The sequence below is a fragment of the Sminthopsis crassicaudata genome, chromosome 1 (genome assembly GCF_048593235.1).
Source record: "Sminthopsis crassicaudata isolate SCR6 chromosome 1, ASM4859323v1, whole genome shotgun sequence".
Taxonomy (NCBI): Eukaryota; Metazoa; Chordata; class Mammalia; order Dasyuromorphia; family Dasyuridae; genus Sminthopsis; species Sminthopsis crassicaudata.
Window position 1 is genome coordinate 68,030,071 of NC_133617.1, and position 25,517 is coordinate 68,055,587.

The window sequence follows — 25,517 nt, forward strand, 5'->3', positions numbered from 1 at the left end:
GCTGGATTGGACTTTCATCTCTAAGTATCCAGTATCGAATGTGGGATTCTAGAGATTTATAGGGATCAAGAAGAACAATGACAGAATGGGACATTTTGACAAGTAGGGAAGGCCTGGGGTCATGATGTCTAAAACAGAAGATCTTTCTCCTTATCAAACATCCTGAGGATTAGGAAGGAAAGGTGGTGTAGTAGTCTGGGGATTGGGGCAGAACAACTGAGATAAGACAATTCAAGGAGACTGTGGCATAACACATTTGCCCTCTGCAATTAATACTAATTTTTTAATTTTTAAATTAAAGCTTTTTATTTTTAAAACATATGTGTGAAGACTGAATTAGCTCCCTGGATACTTTATCCAGAATCAGGATAAGCAAAAGTCCTTGGTCTTTATTCTTGGTCTTTAGGGGTAGAAGTGAAGGGAATGGACACAGGATCTCTGCAATCTTCTTTCTCTTCTTCACCGCCAAAGTCCCTCTGGCTTGTCTTATTCCATCCTCTAATACTTCCCACAATTCTCTGTCTACACCAGAAGACTGAACCAGCACAAAAAAGTGGGAAGGACTATTTTCCAAGCATATGCTAATAGAGTATTGTCCAATAGGTAATTAGCCTTAAGAGCTCTGTTGTCCGACCTCAGTGCCTCAACTCAGAGTTTCAGCCCTTTTTACACATATGCATAGATATTTTTTCAACATTGACCTTTGCAAAACCTTGTGTTCCAAATTTTTCCCTCCTTCCCTCCATCCCCTCCCTTAGATAGCAAGTAATCCAATATATGTTAAACATGTTAAAATATATGTCAAATCCAATATATGCATACATATTTATACAATTATATTGCTACATAAGAAAGATCAGATCAAAAAAGAAAAATAAATAAGAAAATAAAATGCAAGCAAACAACAAAAAGAGTGAAAATACTATGTTGTGATCCACCTTCATTCAGTCCCTACAGTTCTCTCTCTGGGTGTAGATGGCTCTCTTCATCACAAGATCATTGGATATGATCTGAATCATCTCATTGTTGAGAAGAGCCACATCCATCAGAATTGATCATTGTATAATCTTGCAATTAATATTAGTTATTTCCTTTAATCTGAGTTCAGCTGATTTTTAATGTTATCTAAATTATTGTAGGCAACACGTGTGTACTGGTTCTGCATGTTCCTCTCTGCATCAATTCCTACAAGTTTTCCCTCATTTCTCTGAACTCTTCATGTTTGCATTGCCTGAATTCTTTTAGGGGGAAGCCAAACCTAGACTTTGAGTATGAATTCTAATCACTTGTTTGTGGCAGAAAAACAAAAATTGTCTTTGACATTCAAATCATTATGAATTTTCTTTACTTTTTACAAAAGTACTGGAAGTGTCATTCTTAGTTCTTGGGGCTGTTAGTAGCTTGCCTAGGGATATTTGTAGTGTCCTATCACTTACATCAACAAGGCTTGTGATAGGTTTCCTCATTTATTTCCTTCTACCCATAGCACACTCCCATAAGGATATTTATTCTGGTTTTCCTTTCCACTGACCCTTCCTTAGATATTTTCCATTATATAGATTTCTCATTATCTATATCTTCTCCTGAATACGCAATGCTATTCTCTTTTCCTTATTCTGTAGTCTTTTTGAATAAAGAATATTCTTCCATGAATGGCTAAAAAATAACTTTTTAAACACTTGTTATCTGTGGAGCTCTGAGGAAGACAAGTGGTAATTCCTGTTACATTCTAACAAAGGAAGATGACACTAGTAGGGTGCTGGTGGCCAATGGGAGGTATTTTAGTTTGGAAAATTAAAATGAAAATATTTTATTTTATTACATTTCACTATACTTCATCCTTCTAGCTAATGTTGGGGGCCACAGGGGGACACCCAAGCTGCGATTAAGGTCTGGGCCAGATCAAATTCAAGGATTAGAATTTTAGGTTGCGATAAGTGAGGTCCCATATTTCATAACTAGCACGTATAAACTACTTTAAGCAGACATTGTATTTACAGATATTGTTTGAGACTTATAACTACTCTGGAAGATAAACATTATTCTGGTATTTTTTTTTTACATTTTTACAAATGAGGAACTGAAGGCTCAGAGAGGTCATACCATTAGTAGGTATCAGAAATGTGGTTCAAACCCAGGCCAAATTCAGCCACCAAATCACTATGTTATGATTTGCCTCAACCTGCTGACTCCATTCACAGAGTCCATCGATTTCTTCACTTGTCAGCTGGATGGTGAAGTTATTCTGAGGGATGAGGAGCAAGAAGAAGGGCTTCAAAGTGGTGCAATAACTGTTCATGAGCTGGTGCTTGAGACGGTCACTAAGTATCCCCATTACATTGCTCTGGGGACAAGAAAAGCGGATGAATGGGAAACCTTATCCTATATCGAGTATTATGAGTTGTGTCGGAAAGCAGCAAAATCCTTCCTCAAGGTAATGTGGTACTATGTTCTTTGCCATCATGAATGTGGCTCATTAGCCTTTGGTTAGCATCCAAGCCACAGTAAAGATCACAGTTCCTCAAAATGTGGCATTGAAAGGGTAATGTTCTGTTGTCTCTAGATTTGCGATCGTTCTCTGGGAGGAGATCTCTTGGGGAGCTTCTGGGGAGGCAGCCTTAGCTTTAGTTCTGTATTGTGTCTTTCAGAGTCTTAAATCTTTTCCTCTCAGAATCTCTCCAGTCAGCTTCAGTCTCTAGCTCACTCTGAATCCAAAGCCTTCAGTCAGCATGAAGGTAGAATCTCAAATCCTCTTTTTCCTGAATCCTGGCTCTGAATCTCCTCCAGCTTCCCTCAAGTTCTCCTGGGAAGTCTTGTCCTTGACCCAATCCAGACTCTAAATTCTTCCAGACTGACTCCTTCCAGACTGCCTTCTTCTAGAATCCTGGCTACTTTTATCTTCCCAGAGAATGGGCTTGTGGGTATTCCAAAGGTGTAAACTCCTCTTAAAGGTGTGAACCAAAGGTGTGACTTCTGAGCTAGAGAATTGCAAAGTACCGACTTACCACTTAGTAAGGAACCTAACAGAAAGGATCCTTAGATGTCAGATCTGTGGGGGAGCGAATGTAGAACATAAAATGTCAGCACTAAGAAGTATCTAAAAATAAATAAACAGATTTGGAATCAGAAGACATGGACTTGAATTATAGCTTTGATGCTTATGGGACCTGAGACAAGCCATCTCCTCTCTCTAAATCTGATTTTTTTCAACTAAAAAAAGGAAGAATATCTAAAGATTTTCCTGTCTTCAATTTTATAATTCTGTGAACACAGATCCTAGGATCTCTGAGCTGAAAGTGTCTTTATAGGTGGTTTAACTCTTTCTTTTTACAGAAGAGAAAATGAAGGCCCTGACTGTGGGAAGGTCATAAAAGAAGTCCCCAGGTCTCCTAGTTTTCCAGCTCATAAATCTCTATACTGCATCTCATCTTGTCCATATTTTTGGCAAAGCCCACTGAATAGATTGGGAGGCATCCTGAACCCACAGTTTACATAGGTTTTACAAGTAGGATTCCAGAACAAGAAAGGACCTTGGATGTGCTCTGAGATTCATCTTGTTCTAAGTCCTTGATCCTGTGCTAGGTAAGGCTTATGAAAGATTAGAAAATCCTTTAGAGCATTCTAATGTCACATCTTTTTCTTTTTTATTACATTTTTTAATTTTCAAAAAACATACAGGGATAATTTTTCAACACTGACCCTTGCAAAACCTTGTGTTCCAAATTTTTCCCTCCTTTTCCTTCACCCCCCTCCCCTAGATGGCAAGTAATCCAACATGTTAAACATGTTAAAAATATGTCAAATCCAATATATGTATACATATTTATACAATTATCATGTTGCACAAGAAAAATCAAATCAAAGGGGCAGTTAGGTGGTACAGTGGATAGAGCACTAGCCTTGAAGTCAGGAGGATCTGAGTTCAAATCTGATCTCAGACACTTAACACTTCCTGGCTGTATGACCCTGGGCAAGTCACTTAACCCCAATTGCCTCAGCTAAACAAAGAAAAAAGAAAAAAAAAAGAAAAATCAGATCCAAAAGGAAAACAAAATGAAAAAGAAAACAAAATGCAAACAACAAAAAGAATGAAAATGGTATATTGTGTCACATCTTTTTCTGATGTTATCTTTATTTTACTTGGCCCAAATTTGGATTAATAAGCCTAGTGGGTGATGGGTACAAGTGTGTGTTGTGGTATCACCTCTGAAAGAATTCAGGCTCAGACAGTCTCCATTCCAAGCAAAGGTACTTAATGAGATTTGCATCCTCTGTGGGCTGCAGTTCTTAAGGGAGATAGCAGTTGAGCAAAGCAAGACTAGGATTTTTTATAGAATAAAAAGATAGTGATTACATCATAAAACATGTAAATTTTGAAGTTATAGGAGGGAGGTCCTAAAGCCTTGGTGGAATGGCACATGTGGATATCCAGCATGCATATAGAAAAGCCCATTGGGAGTGGGAATGGTATTAATAATATTATAAGAAGATTGCCTGTGTCATGACTTCACCTAAGGAACAGCAAACAAGGATAGTGAACGGGTCCCACATTGGGTAAAGTCCCTTCTATGGTTTGCACTCCGATTTCCTGCTCTGCATCCATTTCTTATTGAATAATTTTCGGTATGTCTAGCCAGGTGGAGTGGTCACAAAGCATGCTGACCTGCTTGTTTCTCTGGTTGCCCATGACTTGGGTGGGGTTCTGGTCTCAAGCTCAGGGCAACAATAAGAATTTTATCAATGGTGTTCTCTGATATCACCTTATGACATGTAGGAAGCCAGAACTTTGGAAGTCTCTGCCAGTGGGGTTCTGGTCTTATTTAGTTTGAAAGACTTCACAAAGGGGACCAGCATGTGTCTCTAGATTTAAGACATATCTTGAGATTGATAAGACTCTCCCCTCTCCCTTGCCCTCCTTTCCCTTTTTCTTCCCCTTCCTTTCACTTCCTTTTCCTTTCCATGTCTTTTTTTTCCCCTACATCTTCCCTTCCCCTTCTCCTTCCCCTTCTCCCTCCCCTTCCCTTCCCTTCCCTTCCTATTCAAACACTAATTTTATGCCCAAATGAGCCTTGTAAGTCATTAGACCAAATTCAAGGCTACAAATATGAAAACCCTGCATCCTCCTTTGTTCTCAAGTTGCTGCCTCTAGAAGGGCATAAGGAGAACCCAACATTTACACTGAGAAGCACAACATGAAGTATACTGTGATGGGGGCAAAGGAATGATCCCCTCCGTGTACTTTGGGGGACATGGGGTGGTGGGCTGGAGGAGGGCGCTTTCAGCTGGAGGGGGATCAAGAAAGACTCTAAGGAGGGAGTGGCCCTTGAACTAAGCCTATCCTCCTAGGATGAGAGGAGAATTTTAACAGGTGGAAATGAGGAGGAAGGCAGTTCCTGTCCTGGTAAATGGACTGCCTGACTACAGAAGAGTGGGAGCCTCTCAGATCTGGAGAGTTGTGGAGAGTTCAGTATATCTGAAGGAGATTCACATGAAATAAGGCCAAAAGATGAATTAGAACTAGACTATGGTTATTATCAACCAACTTCAGGACATAGGAAAGAATGCTGGGTTTGGGAGTCAGAGGCTCTTGAGTTCAAATTGCACCTCCATCGCTTCTTGTGTGACCCTGGACACATTGCTTATTCTCTCTGGCTCTCAGTGTCCTCATCTATATTTATGGAGAAGGGCTCATCTATAATGCATACTCAGAAGCCAATTCATCAAGGGATTAGAAACAGGTAGGGCACAGTGCTCATATGCTAAAAAAAAATTAACCCTTACACCTTTACTAGCTATGTGATCCTGGACACTTAACCCTGATTGTCAAATAAATGAATGAATGAATAAGTAGACAGATAAATGAGCAAATGAATAAATGAATGAATAAATGATAGATAGGCCTTTTTACACTCCTAGTGCAAAGGGGAAGTTAAAAGAGTGAGCTTAGAGCCTTTGCTAGATATGAATCGAGGAGCTAAGTGGCATTGGGGTTAGAGCTGTGGGCTTGGAGTCAAGAAAACCTGAGTTGAATCTTGATTTAGACACTTAGTGACTGCATGACCCTGGGAAAATCATTTAACCACCGGCTACCTCAGTTTTCTCACCTGTAAAATAGGGAGAATGATAGCACCTATCTCTCTAGATTGGTGAGAGGATCATTGTAGAGTGCTTTGCAAGGCTTATAACATTTTTGTTTGTTATTACAACTCTAAATCCATGGTCCCTATCATAAGGGATGGGCTGAAACCAATCCACACCATTTTATACCTTACCTGAGTGAGAATATGTCTGTTGTCAAATCAATCCAAAGACCTTTCATTAAGTGGGATTTTTTTTTGAAAACTTGTTAGTGAAATGAAATAATGACAGATAAAAAAATCTATTCCAATTGGCTGGGGTGATATTAATGGTGGTGAGGATGAATGAGAAAATGGGTTAATTATACCCTCAGGGTCTTATATAAAAGCATCAAATTAGAATGGAAAAATTTCCGAAAAATTAGTGTGTGTGGAATTCTAGCGTTCCCCTCTGAGAATGAGCTTCCTGGAGGAAAAGAATAGATTTAGCCTCAATCAGGTCCTCTCCCATCTCCTCTACCCCTCTTCTCATCTATGACCAGAGAAAGATTTTCTAACTTCAAATGTTCAGATGATATTGGACCTTCAGTTTTCTCATTATTGTCATAAATGTTGCTTCAGGATCAGCTGGAGTTTTTGTCCATCACTGGGAGCCAAGGACAGACTGGGACTCAAAGCTCTACAAAGAATTCAATACAAAGACCATGTCTGGGGGGAATTTCCCTAAGAATAGAAGAAAAGTATTTCCAGCATCCCAAAGCTGTGCTCTGCTTCTTGGTGCTATATGTGGTTTCTGAGCTTAAGAAAACTTTCCCCTGGACCCTCTATGTGCAGTATCAGAGTATGTCACAGACTCTTAGGGGGGAAGCTTTGTACCACCTTAATCCTTACTAAAAGCTACTTGAACCTAGCTGAGGAACAGTTTTTCAATTAAGAATCTTGGGGGGGAATACCAATAGGGCTCAAGGCAATGCCATCAGAGAATAACCACTGACCCTTCCGAGTTACCCCTAGAAACATTTTAGGTAGATGCTCTGTGGACCTGACTGATTGAGATAATTGAAATAAGCATCTTTAGAATTTGTCTGGGTTACACTAAAATCCTTCATCTGGATATCCTCAATTGTCCAATCAAACTCAATTCCACTCCCCTCCCCCCACCAAAAAAAATTTGTCCTTCCTCCTAATTTATTTCTGCTGAGGGCACTACTCTCCATTCTACCTCTTAGATACACAAGAGGTCATTGGTTAGTGGTCTTTTATAAAGTAATTTCAGTAAAGTGATGGAATCAACTCTACCGTTGAGGAATAAGTGAAGAGGCAATGGAGGCAGCCAGTGCAGATTACTTTAAAGAGATATAGTTAGCAGTGAGAGACAGAAAAGGAGGTATAAGACAATAGCTTTAGACAATGTTCTGGGTCAGTAAAAAGGGGATTATTGCTTTTTGGAATGGGGAAATTTGAGAGATGGCATGTTATATGTAGTGGTTTCCAAAGTGAGCTATACAAAATCTGTTGAACTAAACTAACTCTCTCAAAATGGACAAGTTGGCTTAAAAGAAATCTTGCAAAGAAACCCAGATTTGGCAGTATGATTGATACAAGTCTGAGCAAAGAACAAGAGAATGGCAAAGCTGAAAAGCTCTTTAATAGCTCCATTAGAAGTAAATCTAGCCTGATAAATCTGCTTCCTCATTCTCCACATTTTGAAATTGTCAAAAATATTATTTTAAATATGGATTTTCATGCATTCTTATTAAAGATCAACTTTGCCCATAAGAATGAAAAAAAATTAGAAGAAAATCTGGGATACTTACTGGAAAAAGAACTGACATGGAAAAATAAATTGGGAAGAGATAATTTTAAAATTATTTGACTTGGGTCAGTTAGATGGTATGGTGGATGGAGCACGAGGCCTGGGAGTCAGATAGATCTGCATTCAAATCCAGCCTCAGACACTTAACACTTCCTATATGTGTGATCCTGGACAAGTCACTTAATCCTAAGTGCCTGGAGAGGGGGAGAAAAGAAAAATTAATAAATTACCTGAAAGTCATGATAAAAAAAACCCTAGATCCTGGACATCATATTTCAAGAAATTATCAAGGAAAATTTCCCCAATATCTTAGATCTAGAGGGTAAAATAGAAATGGAAAGAATCTATCAATTACTTCCTGAAAGAGATTCCAAAATTAAAATTCCCAGGAATATTATAGGTGGGTCAAATGTTCTCAGTCAAAGAAAAAACATTTCAAGCAGTCAGAAAGAAACAATTCAAATATTGTGGAACCATAATCAGGATCACACAAGATTAACAGTTCCCATGTTAAAAGACCGCAAAGGAGCTAGGATTACAACTAAGTATCACCTGCTCAGAAGATTTAGTAATTCTTTAGAGGAAAAAAATTTTTTTTTCTTTTTCTGAGGCTGGGGTTAAGTGACTTGCCCAGGGTCACACAGCTAGGAAGTGTTAAGTGTCTGAGATCAAATTTGAACTCGGGTCCTCCTGAATTCAGGGCTGGTGCTCTATCCACTGTACCACCTAGCTGCTCCCGGAAAAGAAAAATGTAATGAAATTGAGGATTTTCAAGCATTTGAAAAGACCAGAGCTGAAGAGGAAATTTGACATTCAAACAGAAGATTCAAGAAAAGCAATAAAAAAGTAAACATGAAAGAGCAATCATAAGAAAATTTTAACGAAAACTTTTTTTTTGGCAGTTTTTTATTATTAAAGCTTTTTAGTTTCAAAACATATGCATGGATAATTGTCAACATTCACTCTTGCAAAATCTTGTGTTCCAAATATTTTTCCTTCCTGACCATACCTCCTCTCCTAGATGGCAAGTAATCCAATATATATTAATGCAATTCTTCTATATATAGTTCCACAATTAACATACTGCACAAGAAAAATCATATCAAAAGGGAAAAAAGAGAAAGAAAACAAAATATAAGCAAAAAACGAAAAAAAAGAATATTATGTTGTGATCCACACTCAGTTCCCACAGTCCTCTCTCTGGGTATAAATAGCTCTCTTAATCACAAGATCATTGGAAAGGGTTTGAATCACCTCATTGTTGAAGAGAGCCACATTCATCAGAATTGATCATTGCATAGTCTTATTGTTGTTGTGTACAATGATCTCCTTTTCACTTAGCATCAATTCATGCAAGTCTCTCCAAGCCTCACTGAGATCATCCTGCTGGTCATTTCTTACAGAACAATAATATTCCATAACATTCACAATTTATTCAGCCATTCTCCAATTGATGGGCATCCACTCAGTTTCCAGTTTCTGGCCACTACAAAGAGGGCTGCCACAAACATTTTTTCTTTGGGATATAATCCCAGTAGAAACACTGCTGGTCAAAGGGTATGCACGGTTTGATAACTTCTTGAACATAGTTCCAAATTGCTCTCTAGAACAGTTGGATCAATTCAGTTCCACCAACAATGTATTAGTATCCCAGTTTTCCCACAGCTCCTCCAACATTCATCGTTATCTTTTCCTGTCATCTTAGCCAATCTGGGGGGTGTGTAGTGGTATCTCAGAGTTGTCTTAATTTGCATTTCTCTAATCAGTGATTTAGAGCCAATTTCTTCATCTGAAAATTGCTTGTTCATATCATTTGACCATTTATTAATTGGAAAATGGCTTAATATAATTCTTATAAATTTGAGTCAATTCTCTAAATATTTTAGAAATGAGGCCTTTATCAGAACCCTTGACTATAAAATTTCCCCCAGTTTATTGATGAAATTAATTTTTAATAAAGTTTAATAAAGTTAAACTTTTAAATAGTTAAACTGTTTAATTTTCCTATATGGAAGATGATATTTATAATTCCTAAGAATTGTGTCATTATTAGAACAGTTAAAAGGAACTTACATAGACGAGGAATGAATGTATTTGGGATGATCTCTCTCAAAAAATGAAGAGTTGAGAAAGAGGGATGCACCAGAAGGAAGAAGGGAGAGGTAGAATGGGAAAATTCTTCTCACATAAAAGAAATGTACAAAGAAGAGCTTCTAAAATAGAGTTTGGACAATGCTTGAATCTCACTTTCATCAGAATTCGTTCAAAGATAGAGGAATACACACATACACACACATTCCAGTTGTGGATAGAAATATAACTTACATGATAAGGAAATGGGAGAGGAAGAGGATAAGAAAAAGGAGGGAGATGATAGAAGGAAGGGCAGTAGTTAGAAGCAAAATAATTGAATAGGATGACTTCATCCATAAAATGGAAGCACATGGCAGAATGGATTAGAAACCAGAATTCAACAGTATGTTCTTTGCAAGAGAGAGTTGAAACAGAAAGACAAACACTGAGTTAAAATAAAGAATTGTAGCAGAATCTAATATTCTTCAACTGAAGTTTTTTTGGGAAAAAAAATACACCATAGCAATCATGATTTCAGGCAAAGTAAAAGCAAAATTAGATCTAATTAAAAGAGATAAAATAATGAAGCAAACTACATTTTGTTAAAAGTTACCATAGACAATGAAGCAATATCAAAAAATTTACAAGTTTCTTTGATAAAATACTCATTTCTTAAGTATATACTAAACATAGAACTGAGTTGAATTTATAAAAATGGGAACCATTCACCAACTGATAAATGGTCAAAGGATACAGACAGGCAGTTTTTAGAAGAAATCAAAGATATGGATAATTATACTAGAAAATGCACTAAATCATTATTGCTTAGAAAATGCAATTTAAAACAATCCTGAGGTGGACCTCATACCCATCAGAAATGACAAGTCCTGAATTGTTAGTAGAATATTCAGTTGGTCCAACAATTCTGGAGAACAATTTGGAAGTGAGCCCAAAGATCTGGACATACTCTAAAAATAAACTATGCTATACATAAATGCATGTATAAGTAACACTGTGCATATCCTTTGTTCCAGCAATATCACTACTAAGTCTATATCAAAGAGATCCAAGAAAAAGGAAAAGGGATCCATATATATATATATCAGCTCTTTTTATAGTGGTAAAGAGAAAACGAGGGGATGTTTATCCATTTGGAGAATGGCTGAAGAAATTGTGGCATATGATTGTGTGTTATTAGAAATGATAGGATACTTTCATAAAAACATGGTAAGATTTGTATGAGCTAATGACAAGTGAAATGAGAAAAACTAGGGGATAATTTTGCACAGTAATAACAATGTGTAATGATGATCAACTGTGAAAAACTTATATTCAGGTCAATACAATGATTGAAGTCAATTCCAAAGGACTCATGATTAAAACAAAAGTTATCCATCTCCAGAGAGCGAGCTGATGAATTCTGAATGTAAATTGAAGTATGATTTTCCACTTTATTTTTCTTGTTTTTAAAAAATATATATACTAATATGGAAATAATGTTTCACATGATTTCACATGCATAATTGATATCATATTACTTGCCTTTCCAATGGGTGGAGAAAGATGTGAGAGCGAGAGAATTTTGAACTCAAAATTTATAAAGAAAAGCTTGCTAAACATAAATGAATAACATTGATTTTAAAAAATAAACAAAGATAAATCTTGCCTTGAGATTATTGTGATAAAGTATTAATTAATGAAAGTATGAGTGATTAGTAAGACATTTAAAAACATAGTTTTGTTGCTAAAAACAGTTGTAGGTCACCTGTGAAAACATTCATGTCTGAACACTTTAAGAACTTGGAAACAGAACTATTTGAAAACTTCTAAACAAAAAGTTTCTTTTTTTTTGTTTTGTTATTTTTAAACAAAAAGTTTCCATGGACTTTGAGTCATTTGTTAAAAAATAGAAAAATATACCACCATCTGATTGATATATATTGATATTGGAAAAAAAGCCAGGGGGCAGCTAATTGGTGCAGTGGATAGAGCACCAGCCTCAAGTCAGGAGGACCTGAGTTCAAATTTGACCTCAGACACTTAACCCTTCTTAGCTGTGTGACCCTGGAAATCACTTAATCCAAATTGTTCCAGCAGAAAAAAGAAAAAGAAAAAAACAATATCAAGGAATAAATTCTAATAAATTTCTATTGGCCGAATTTCAATAAAATAAAAAAATCTCTCCATAATTAGTAGATTGAAAAAATAATATTGTGATTTAGTAAGTATATTCCAAAATGTACTTCTTCCATATGGATCCCTGTTTCTCTTTTGAGATTTTTTTAAACTAAATTCAACTTAGAACACACCTTTGAATTGCTGTTTCACAAAGACAGGGGAGGACATAGAAGGATACAAGTATTTATTAAGTACCTTACAAATGAAGAAACTCAGGCAAACAGAAGTTAAGTGATATTATTCCTTATTCCACTTAGCAATGTTAAGGCAAGAACTGAACAAAAAATGAAATAGTTCATCATATTGCTATTATTTAAGAATGATTTATCATAATTTTAGTAACAGTAAAATGACTTTGTACCATTGTGTAAAATAATTATTTAAAATATATTGGTTTTATTTTTATCTCATTCTTTAGAATATCTATTAGCATGTTTTATAATGTAAATAATATATTAGTACATGTACATAACCTATGCATCACTGATTATATTTGTTACCAATGTGGACTGGTGCAAGAAGGAAGGGTTGGGTAGTGGAACTATGCAAGTTTTGAGATGTAGGGGAGGAAGATGGAAAGTTCAGCACAGAAAGTCTTAATTTTCTTAGTAAAGTTGAAGGTGAATACATCTGATGAAGAGAAGGAAAGGAAAGGAAGGGGAGGGAAGAAAAGGGAAAACCATTTTACAGATGAAGGAACTGAGGCAAATGGAGGTTATTACTTGCCAAGGATCATACAGGAGATTTGAACTCAGGTTTTCCTGACTTCAGTCTCAGTGTTTTATCCACTGCACTACCTAGTTGTGGGGAGCTTGTTTCAGGGGGCACTTGGGGCTTGAGGAAAAAGAAAAGATAAGAAGCCTATTAGAGATAAAAAAACAGATTACCAAAAATTGAGTTAATTATAACCCTTAGAAGCCCTAGATTCAAGTCCTGCCTCTCCTACCTGTGTAGTTATTAAAAAGTTGCACATTTGAACCTCAGTTTCCCCATCTGTATGTATTACTATAACAGAATGTTACATGTTAAATGAGAGAATTTGCTTCTCCAAGTCACAGGAGATGGAAGGGGCAGGGCTAAATGGGGCTCAGAGGATGAGACTTTTATCCAAGCAACAAATTGAATGCTTTTTAGTTGAAATGATACCCAAACAATTATAATTGTGACAATAAAATTCAATTACCTTGTGAGAATGGAAACCAGATAGTCAGAATAGGAAGGGCTTTTAGGAAATATCAATACCCTCTTTTACAGATGAGAGAAAATGATTTATCCATCCCAACTGAGATTTCACCATAGCACCCCAAGGGACAGCTAATTCTTTCTTTTGCAATCCTCATATAGACTCCCAGATCTGGAAGAGAAATCAGGATGCCTTTGGTCCAACTCTGCATGAGCATGATTGATTGAGCAAAAATTCCCTGCAGAAAAAATATCTTGGATCAGTGGTTATCCATGCAGCCCTCTAGCTAAAGAAAACCCACTCCCTCCTCCAGGAATTCATTCTGCTTTTGGACAGCTCCCCACATAAGGGAGATTTCTCTTTTGTTGAACCTAAATCTATTTCTTGCCAATTCCATTCATGGTTCCTAGTCTTTTCCCTCTCCGGCAAAATAGAACCTATCTTATCTCTCTTCCATATGGCAGCCCTTTGACTATTCAAAAACGACTGTCATGCTGTTACTAAGTCCCTTATTCTCTAAGCTATAAATTCCTATTTCCTTTAACTGGTTCTCATATAGGACCATGGAATTTAGATCTAGAAAGGACTTTAAAGGTCAACTGATCTGACCCCCTCTTTCAAGGAAATCAAAGTCCAGACTCAAAAACCATTTACCAATGGACAAGTTGAATGGCTTGTCGAAGATCACAGAGTTAATGACAGAATTATGAGTTTTGAGACTCTTCCCCCATCCTGGTTGACTTTCTGAAACATGGCAGCTAAAACAAAATCTCAAAATGTAGTCTGACCAGGATAGAGATCAACAGGACTTTCACTTCCTTCTATGCTTTCCATTCATTATTATCCCCATTCACATTATTGATGTGGTTGTAAACCCTTCATTCAAATCATTGTCATAATCCATTGGTCCATGAATGGGAACAATTATTTTACAGACTATTTTAACTGAGCTTCCACTCTGACAGAGTTTTCCAGACTGGCAAGGCTGACAACCATAGGGGAGTCTTTCCCAATTCCCATCAATTCTAGCACTTTTCCACTGGAAATTATCTTCAATTTATCTTGCCTACAGCTATGTTTGTACATAGCTATTTACATCTTGTGTCTTCCATTTGACCATGAGCTTCTTGAGAGCAGAACTGTCTTTGGCCTTTCTTTGAATCCCTATATTGCTTCCTGTTGGCTTGAGATCTGTGGAGAGAGCCCCCCCCCCACATTTATGAAATTATGCGTCCCTGAAGTTTTGAAATATTAGTGTTATCATTATCATTACTAGAGAAACCAACTCTAGTTTCCTCAAGTCTAATGTATGATAGTTTTGCTTGATCCATGTTTTGATTGTCTTAATAGGTACCTGAGAACAGTAGAAATATTTTTGTGTTTCCACAGCTTGGTCTCGAGCGCTTTCACAGTGTGGGGATCCTGGGCTATAATTGCATCGAATGGCTCATTTCTGACATTGCCAGCATTTTTGCCGGGTAAGGAAAAAGATGGGGTCAGTTCAGGGATGTTTTGACTGGTTATAGCATGGGTCTTGGAGATAAGAATCTCAGACACACACACAGAATTCATTAAGGATGGGATGGGGAGGGTCTTAGAAGTCACCTACTCCCATATTTTATAGATAGGAAAATCAAGGCCCTAACAGGGGAATTGGATTGCTCAAGGTCATATCATGAGTAAATAATGGAGATGGGTCTTGTACCTGGTCTCCCTTTCGCCTATGTGCTTTTCCTGTCATGTTGGGACTAAATGTTCATTTTCTTTTAATAATAGTAAAGCCAATTTGGATCATGAAGAAGTCAGTTGAATTTAACTTTCTCTTCAGGTGCCTGAGGGTCTGTGATAATTGCATTCATTGAAGGGTGGCAATATATAGTAGTAAAGAACTCAGGACTGGAAACCAAGGAAGCTGGATTTGAGTCCTGGGACCAACAATTACTATGTGACTGGGCAAATGTCTTTGCCCCTCTGGACTTTATCTCTTTTTTGATATAGTGGGAATGAGATTTTCATTCCTTTCCTCAAAGACTTATTGGTGCTGAAGTACTTTGTAGACTGCAAAATGTTAGAGAAACATAGATAAGAATCTTGTGGGAAGCAGCTGATAGGAGAGGGTGACTTTTTTTAAGGGTGACTTGACTTTGTACCTTAGCTTTGGAGTAACTTGAATCTAGGGCCCTTGAATCCAATCTCAAATGCCAAATTTGTTCCTTTGGACTCAGAGGAAATGCTATCAATTTCATTTAGTAACCATTTACCAAGTGCCCAAAGTGAGCTCTAGGCTCTGCCCTGTTAAGATCTGAGGGAGATAACCAGAAAGAAGAGACAAATGGACATTAGACCATGTAAGGGCTGGTTAAAGGACTAGAGAGGTTTAGCTTAGAAAAGAGACTTAGAGAGACATGAGTCTTGACTCCAGAGGGAAGAAGTAGGAATATTGGAGAAAAGGAGGAGTTTCAGGGAGGTTTATTTTGACTAGGCAGAACAACTGGCATTTATATAGTGTTTTAAGACTTATGAAATCCTTTACAAATATTATCTCATTTGTCCTCATCACAACCCTGAAAGTTAGATGCAATTTCTCATTTTGCAGATGAGGAAACTGAGGCAGATAGTAGCTAAGTGACTTTCCTAGGATTACACAGCTAGTTAAGCATCTCAGACTGGATTTGAACTTAGGTCTTTTTTTTTTTTTTAATTTAATTTAATTTAATTAATTTAATAATTCCAGGTTCAGCGCTTTGTTCTTGTGTTACCTGGCTGCTTACAAGAAAAACAAAAAACAAAAAACAAACAAAAAAAACTTCCGTAACAATGAAAAATCTCTGAAAGTCAAATGGGCTTCCTCAAAAAGTAGTGAGCGCTCAATCTTTGGAGATTCCCAAAGTGAAGGTGGAGGACCACTTGTTGGTGATACTGAGTAGAAGGGATGGTGTACAGGGTAGAACAGGTGCTCTCTGAGGTCCTTTCATCCTCTGGTCCTGGGAAAGAGCAATGGGGAAGGAGCAGCAATTCTGATCACAAGGACTTAGATTCAAATCATGGACTTGGATTCAAATAATGCCTCCAGCTATTTCTAGCTGAATGACTTTGAGTAAATCTCTTTTCCTTGAGCTTTAGTTTCCTCATTTTTAAAATGAGAAGAATGGAACTAGATGGATTCTATGGATTCTACAATTGGGACATAAATACTGGGGAATCTCTGCCTTCACAGGATCCTTTTGGCTGTCATTTTTTTTTCTTTCAGAGGCGTTTGTGTAGGCATATTCCCCACCAACTCTTCCCAAGCCTGCCGGTTTATTGCTGACAACTCCGAAGCTAACATCTTAATGGTGGAGGATGACTGGCAACTTCAGAAGATTCTCAAGGTAATTTTCTCTTTCCCAGGGCAGGGAGCCTGAGAGGGCATCAAGTCTTGCCAAAATTAGGGATTGAGACTCCTAATCTCTTCCTGGATGTCCAAGATGAGGCAATCGATATATCCTCTCTGTGATACCTAACCATTCAATTAGTGTTGACCAAATGCCTACTGTATATTTAGCCCAGTGGTCAGTGCTGAATGAATTTTGTGTGTGTGTGTGGGGGGGACTGGATATAGATATAGGAGATATAGATATAGATAGGAGAATCCATCTCTTATTGGAGAAACAATATGGCAAATACTTATCAAGCACTTGCTGTTTCTTGTATTGGATTTGTACTGGAGGTAGCAACAACAACAACAAAAAATTCTAAAGAAAAAGAAGAGCAAGGAAGTAAAATGCCTGTCTGAGGATGGATCATAAATATTTGAGGAAAGGAGAGAAGAGGTAGATAAAAGAGCAGGGGAAAGATATATCCAGCTGAATGCAGAATTACAGAAAACAGCAAAGAGAGATAATAAGGTCTTTTTTTTTTTAATGAGCACTGCAAAGAAATAGAAGAAAAAAGTACAATGGGAAAGGCAAGAGATTTCTTCAAGAAAATTAGAGATATCAAGGGAATGCTTCTTGCAAAAATGGGCATGACAAAAGACAAAATGATAGGGATTTAACTGGAGTGGAGAATACTAAAATACTAGAAGGAGACAATGTACAGCCTTGCATTGGTCAATCTCCTTATTCATTTAACTTATATGCAGAGTACACCACATAAAATGCCAAAATGGACAAATCAAAAGCCAGAATTAAGGCTGCTGGGAGAAATATCAATAACCTCTGACATGCAAATGATACCTCTCTGGTGGCAGAAAGTAGTCTTAAGAACTCTCTTGATGAGGATAAAGGGGAGAATCTAATAGCTGACTTGAAGCCTCAGTTTTTTTTATAATATAATATTATGTCATAATATATATAATATAATCATAAAATAATAATAATACTAACAACTCTTATCTTCCCAGGTTGTTGTGAGGATTGCATGATATAAAGAACCCTAAAGAGCTATATAAATGTTAACTATTATTCTTATTATACATTTATAAATATTTTTCAAAATATACTTATTTAAATGTCAGCTTTTAAATGATGACAATGATGAGGATGATGCTATTCATTAGATTGTAAGCTCCTTTTTCTTTTTTTCCCTTTTATCTAGTCTTTAGCACTTTAATCAATACTTGATGATTGACTGATAAGTGCACTGGGCAAGGCAAAACAGTTGATATCACATTTTATAATATATAATTTTATGTATATAACATATATTTCTATATTATATGTAGCATATATGATATCATATAATGTTATAATACGTAATATAACTTTCATGCACCCCAAAGCCCTGAGTATCTATCTATTTCTTCTTTGCCATATTCTTTTTTTTTTTCAGATCCAGGATCACTTACATCATCTGAAAGCTATTGTCCAATATAAAAACAAACTGACAAAGAAGCTACCTAACACTTACACTGTATGTATGAGCTGTGAAGGAGGCAAGGGAATAGAGAGGGAAAGACTATTGAAAATACTGGGCACTAATTAAAAAGGGATGAAAGCCTGGGTGAGACAGGTTGGCCACCAGATTAAGAACCAAGCACATAGAGCCAGTAGATGGATATATCTGGTGGGCTAGGAGGAGACAGGGGCATTCTTTTCACTTTCTCTCCAATCTGGATTATCTGAAACTATGGCAGACCTATCAGTTGAAAGCTAGAGAAAGAAGCCTTGGGAAAATGTGATAGCAAGAAGAATTGGGGATATTGCTAAGCAGTAGACAGACTATGAGTAAGAAGAAATGATTGCAAAATGACCACCTTTGAAGTTCAGGAATCTGGTTTTAAATTTTGACTTTGATTGTTGCCTGTACATACTTGGGCGTGTAATCCACTTCTCTTCTCTGGAACTTATTTTCCTCATATGTGAAATGTAAGGATTGAACTTAATGACCTACAAGGTCCCTTCCAACTTGAAAATCCTATTGATCTAGATACTAGAGTAATCAAGACATAATGAAAATAATGAAATAGTTTAGCTTTTTATAGCTTTATAGTAGTGGTTCATAGTCATCTCCCAGAGTTCTTTCGCTGGGTGTAGCTGGTTCAGTTCATTACTGCTCTATTGGAACTGATTTGGTTCATCTCATTGTTGAAGAGGGCCACGTCCATCAGAAGTGATCATCATACAGTATTGTTGTTGAATATGTAATGATCTCCTGGTCCTGCTCATTTCACTCAGCATCAGCTCATGTAAGTCTCTCCAGGCCTTTCTGAAATCATCCTGCTGGTCATTTCTTATAGAACAATAATATTCCATACTATTCATATACCACAATTTATTCAGCCATTCTCCAATCTATGGGCATCCACTCAGTTTCCAGTTTCTGGCCATTCCAAAAAGGGCTGCCACAAACATTTTGGCACATACAGGTCCCTTTCCCTTCTTTAGTATTTCTTTGGGATATAAGCCCAGTAGTAGCACTGCTGGGTCAAAGGGTAGGCACAGTTTGATAACTTTTTGAGCATAGTTCCAAATCATTCTCCAGAATCAGCCCATTAGTTCTTAAGCCAACTCTTGAATACTTATGTCTGCTTTGGTGTCTGGGGTGGTCTTTGGTCACATTGCTGCCAGTCACATACCTTTTGAGGGCTATATAATTAAATCTCCAGCTTGGGGCAATATAGTCTCTTTTGTAATGATTACATGACCAAGCAGGTGGAATATGGCCACAGTGCTGAACTTGGCTGGCACCAAGAGCCAGGAGGGTCCAAGAGCTTCGAGGAAGGCTCAGTAGACATTGCAAGACTTGTCAGAATATTTAAGGACCCCTATGTTAAGGAAAGGAAGGATGTGGAAATGGTTCAATTATACTATGAACAATGAGTTGAAAATGACTTAAAGGGACCCTGATGGCTTCTCATAATTACTTGGGGAGACTGGTTTCTACAACTTCTCTTAATGGTTTAGAGAGTCAGGCTATGGATTCTTCTTTATGTCCTAGTCATCTGTATGCTTTTGCCTCTCCACCTATACAGTGGGAAGAATTCCTCACCCTTGGGGGAACTGTTTCTGATGAAATGCTGGACAGTATCATTGATTCCCAGAAACCCAACCAGTGCTGTATGCTGTTCTATACCACGGGAACCACGGGAGCACAGAAGGCAGTTATGATCAGTCATGACAATGTAAGTGTCTTTCTCTGAGGCTTCCAAATCTTTGTGACTCCTACTCTGTGACCCTATGTTTTCTGAAGGCCCTGGGCATGGGCACTAGAAAGCAGTGTAATATATCAAAGGGATACTACATCTCATGATTTAGCAATCAATGGGGGGGGGGGAGGAGAGGTCTAACTTAGCTTGGGTCTGAATTTTCCTATCACTAGGTCCCCTAAAACACTCTCTATGGACTTCTATTTCATCCTTTGTAAAGTGACAGGGAAGGGGTCACTTGTAGTTGAACCTCTTTAGAACTGACATTTTAAAATTTTATAATTTATAAATTGGAAATATTAATGTACATTTTTCTAACATTTTGAAGATAAGATTATAACAGCAACAACAGTGATGTAGTATTTTAAATTTTGCTAAGCTCATTCAAATATATTTCATTTGAACCTCACCATAAGTCTAAGCTAAGTTATATGCATTATATAAATTAGGCAAGTAAACCTCAGAGGTTAACTCCAATTTACAAATAATGAAGATGAGGCTGATAGAAATTAAACTACTTTCTAATGGTCGTGTAATGTCAGAGCCAAAGTTGGAACTTAGGTCTCCAAATTCCAAGACCATTTTTTCCTTCCAAACTCCCCTATTATTGTTGAAGGCCCTGCCATATTTCATTGTTTGATATGTTCAGTGTTTGATTAATCCAGAGGCAGTCCATTCTACTCTTAAAAACTCCATGTTGTTAGGATGTTCTTTCCAAGTGGCCAGCCAAAAATCTGTCTCTTTGCATTGGCAATCATCAATGGATCTAAGAGCTTGTATGAAGGGCCTACTATGTGCCAGACACTGTGACAATACAAAATCCATTTCTGTATTAGCAATTATCAATGGATCGAATAGCATTTATGAAGTGCCTACTATGTGCCAGACATTGTGGGTATATAAAATCCATCTCTGCATTGGCAATTACTGATCAATCTAACTGCATTTATGAAGTGCCTATTATGTGTCAGACACTGTGGAGACACAAAATCCATCTCTGCATTGGCAATCATCAATTGATCAAATAGCATTTATGAAGGGCCTACTATGTTCCTGGCACCTTGAAGATACAAGAAAAAGCAAAAAAATAGTTCCTGTCATAAAAGACCTCAGTGTGATGACCACATGCAGACAACTAGGTCCATACAAGATACATAGCAGGTAGATGGGAGGTAGTCTCAGAGAAGAGTAGAAATGGAGGTGGGGGAGAACGGGGAAAGGCTTCTGGCTATAATAGAATTAGAGCTGACTCTTGAAGGAGCCATATCCAGTGGGTAGAGGTCAGGAGGGAGAGCTTCTAGGAAGGGAAGCAGATATCAAGCCTTTGGGCCCTGAGCTGGGAGATGGGACATGGGATAGACCAGTTCAGAGGGATAGGGCAGATTATATGAATGGTAATCCAAGGCAAGAACAGAAATGTAGAAGAGATTCAGGTAGCCAAAGACCAAAGGGGGATTTTATATTTGCTCCTAGAGGTAACAGGGAGTCATGATGGCTTCAGTCAGTAAAAGAACTGGGATTTCAACCCAGATTTTGTAGTTCTCGATCTATTACTTCTCTGCTGGCCTTTAATAATCAACATTATGAGGACAAAACTGGATCCCATTTCGTATAAAGATAAACCTTAGCCAATTCGCCAGGGCCTGGATCTCCAGGAACTCAAACAGTAACTAATTCACTGATGGATTGGCTTGGAATGCCTTGTATCTTAATAACAGCTAGTAGCTGTTGTGACCCTGGGCAAGTCACTTATCCCCAACTGCCTCAGCAAAGATAATAATAATAATAATAATAATAACAGCTAGCATTGATTTAATACCTAGTTTGTGCCAGGCATATCCAGATATTGTCTCATTTGACTCCCACAACCACCCTGGGAGGTAGGTGTTATAATTACCCCCATTTCAGAGTTGAGGAAACTGAATCAAACAGTTAAGTGGTTGTGTCCAGAGTCACTCAGTTCATCTCTGAAGTGGGATTTGAATTTAGGTTTTCTTGACTTCAGGCTCAGAGTTCCCTCCATTGTTATAGGAACATGTTTTAGCTGGATAGACTGGTGCAGGTGTTCTTAACTTTGTGTCCATTTAAGTAGACTGGAGAGGGGTCCATGAACTTGATTGGGAAAAACATATGTCTTTCTTTTAACTAAACTTTAACTGTAATGTATTTATTTATTTAACTTTAACTGTAATTTAGCATTCCTGCTGGTTATTTAAAAGTATTCTTCTGGAACAAATGTTAAATTTGTTGTTAATTTGTTAAATTGAATGTTTAAAACTATCCTTGCGTATATTGGAAAAATAAAAAGCTATTTTTCCTTAAGATTCTTCTTTAATAAAATTTCCTGGATATCTGATTTTCATTGTCAGGAGTGTATTTCTTTTCTTTTCTTTTTTTTTTTTTATTGAAGCTTTTTATTTTCAAAACATATCCAAGGATAATTTTTCACCACTGACTCTTGCAAAACATTCCCCCTTCTTCCCAGCCCTTCTCCTAGATGGAAAATAATCCAATATATGTTAAACAAGGTAAATATATATTTGTAAATCCATATTTATACAATTATCTTGGAAAAAGTTAATTTTTAAAAAGTATTTTTCTAAGGAGAGGGACATAGGATTCCCAGACTGCTAGTGAAGTTCAGGACCCCTAAAAGGTTAAGAACCTCTGATCTAATTTAATCTCCTAATTTTAGAAATGGTCACATGAAGGCCAGAGCTGGAGTCAGGGGACCAGAGCTCTCCACTTGTCCAAGGTCACGTACAAGGTCAGGAATTGCATCCCAGTCTAATGATTCCTAGTAATTAGAGGTGACTAGAGTACTCAGAGGATAGAGCTGGCCCTGGAGTCAGGAAGAACTGAATTCAAATGCATCCTCTGATTCTGACTGTATTTAATCAATACTTCTTTTCCCCACTTTTCCCCACTTACACAATTTGTGTTTCAGATCACGTGGACCACAATGGCTGTGCTCCAAAACCTTGCCTACACTTACCCTCCTGACAATCAAGAGATGCTGGTGAGCTATCTCCCCCTCTCTCTGATCACAGTTCAGATTTTTGAAATCTGGATCCCTATCGCCACTGGGGCTGCCATCTTCTTTGCTGAACCTGATGCCATGACGGTATGTGCCTCTGTGGGTAAGTGCAAGGTTTGAAATCCCAGCAGACAAAAGCAGCAGGTGAGATTGGTCTGCGGAAGCCCCTTCTAAATCTGGAGCCTCATTGCTAAAGACAAACATCTCCCACCAGGTTAATGGGTGCTAGGGGCTTGATGTTACCATGTTATTCCATGTATTCTTTGGTGTAACTCAATGTATCTATAAAGACAGTTGCCCAGTCTGTGCAGGCAATACAGGGGAGTTATCATGGGACTGCAGGCCAAAGAAGTCATCCAAATACAGGGAACTCACTGCTGTGAGAGCTTTCATTCTATTCTCCTCCTCCTCCCTTCCCAACATTATGGATGGGGAACCTTATAACTGGAGATGAACATTAAGCTTACCTGGAGAGAGAATGAGAATACTGGATTTGCAATCAGATAATCTAGTTTTTCATCTTGTTTGTCACTTACTATCTGGATGTCTTTAGTCCCTTTACCTTTGGAGCTATCAAATTCCCTCATTAGTCAAATGAAGGGACTGGCTTTAATGGTCTAATCCAGCAAAAATAAACATATTATAGTAGAAAGATCACCACATCTTGAATCTATAGACCTGAGTTCAAATCCCACATCTGATGCTTTCTACTTGGTGTGATCTTGGTTATTTAATCTGCCTGGCTGTCAGTTTCCTCATCTGTAAAAGGGAAGGGAAGAATGGAATAAAACTGGATTAAGGGACCTCTGGATTTTAATCTCTTTCATCTCCATATGCCTTATGGACTCAGTATGTACAAAACTAAGTTCATCTTAACTGAACCCAAACCTTCGCTTTTTCCTAAATTCTCTATTTCTCCTAAGGGTGCCATCATTCTCCCGATCACCCTAATCCAATTTGTTAACAAAGTCTATTGATTTAAGCTCTTCTCCTTTTCTTTTTCTAGCCCTTCTTTCTTTGCTTTCCTTCCTGAGTTTAAACAATCTATGACTTTTTAGTTATAGAAATGATGTTGGGAGGTTAGGTGAGCTTAAACAATGTATGATTAAACAATTTGCCTTTAGTGGTAGAAGTGAGAATGTTGTGTAAGCACCACATGGGCAGCTAACCTGGGATGGTTCATAGAAGATGAACTAGTCAATAATTTTTGAGGGCTATCTCATACTGAGCTGGGACTTTTGTAGGAGGAAAACTTATATAACTCTGGAAGAAGGGTACTACAGAAAAAGCCCTGGGCTGGTGGTGGGCAGGTAGTGACAAAAGAAATGGGCTCTAGTCTTGTTTTACTACTGACTCATTGAGTGACCAGAAGCAACTCATTTTCCCTTGAAAACATCAATTTTCCCTTCTGTAAAATGAGAGTTTTGGACCAAGTTTTCTCTAAGACACATCCTAGCTTTGACATTCTGTTTTTAAATTGTCTTCCAACTCTAACATTCTGTATCCTAAGATTTCCCCCTGATCCTGTCATTCTATGTTCTAACATTCTCCTAACATTCTATGTCCTGAGGACTTTTATGTATAGCTCTGTCATTTTTTTTACTTCAAGTTCCCAAAACACTATTTTAGAGATGGAGAGGCAGTGATCACTATGCTTGTGAGTAGTCTTACCAAGATTTTCTGAGTTCAAGGATTCCTAAGCCTGGGAGAGGAATTGTTTGGGTCTTGATAGTCTAAAGTGTGTTCAGTCCAAAGTTAAGGCTTATAGAGAAAGCAAGATCTGGCAACTTCTCTACTTTATTGATGTTGGAAATATACACAGATATTAATGTTAACTTTAGCTCTTGCTGTTCAAATGAATATAATAGCATAATACTAAGGATTGAATCCCTGAGTCTATTCATGTTGAAAATGGAATGTTAGAGATGGTATTAATCTTAGAATATAGAACATAGAATGTCAGAATGGGGAATGAGCTTATAATCTACAAGTCAAGGCTGGAGGGCCCTTAGAACCCAAAATATCAGAACTGGGAAGGATCTTTAAAGCATAATCAACAAAAAGTTATCATGTGTTTATTAAATGCTTATTACATGCCAGCCGCTATGCTAAGTGCTGGGGGTAAAAGGGCAAAAAATAGTTCCTACTTTCAAAGAGTTCAGGTTTTATTCATCTATTTATCTGGAGACAAAATGCCTTGAAAAAATACAGTCAGCTAATAAAAATATTTAAATAGAGTAGGAAATTCCCAAGGGTAAATGATGCTATCCAGATTTTGTTTTTTAAACATTCATTAAAAAATTTTTTTTGAGTTCCAAATTCCTTTCTTCCTCCTTCCTCAGTGAGTTGATAAGCAATTTGATCTAGGTTATGCATGTGCAATCATGTAAAACATATTTCCATATTATTCATGTTGTGAAAGAAAACACAGACCCAAAGGGAAAAAAATAAAGTGAAAAATAATATACTTTTATCTGCCTTCAGACTCCATCAGTTCTTTCTCTGAGGATAATAGCAGTTTTTAT

General features: G+C 37.4%; 1 protein-coding gene across 2 annotated transcripts in view; it reads left to right on the plus strand.

Moving 5' to 3' along the window:
* LOC141565733 (long-chain-fatty-acid--CoA ligase ACSBG2-like) overlaps nucleotides 1-25,517 on the plus strand; it is a 72,585-nt gene that overhangs the window by 13,804 nt on the left and 33,264 nt on the right. The window contains exons 3-8 of one of the 2 annotated variants that reach the window (XM_074309236.1): nucleotides 2,202-2,434; nucleotides 14,717-14,805; nucleotides 16,578-16,698; nucleotides 18,140-18,220; nucleotides 19,782-19,931; nucleotides 22,903-23,079. In XM_074309236.1, coding sequence (XP_074165337.1) covers nucleotides 2,202-2,434; nucleotides 14,717-14,805; nucleotides 16,578-16,698; nucleotides 18,140-18,220; nucleotides 19,782-19,931; nucleotides 22,903-23,079 — 851 coding nt within the window. Of the gene's footprint in view, nucleotides 1-2,167; nucleotides 2,435-14,716; nucleotides 14,806-16,577; nucleotides 16,699-18,139; nucleotides 18,221-19,781; nucleotides 19,932-22,902; nucleotides 23,080-25,517 lie in introns of those variants that run through there. The other variant, XM_074309227.1, reaches the window with a different exon arrangement.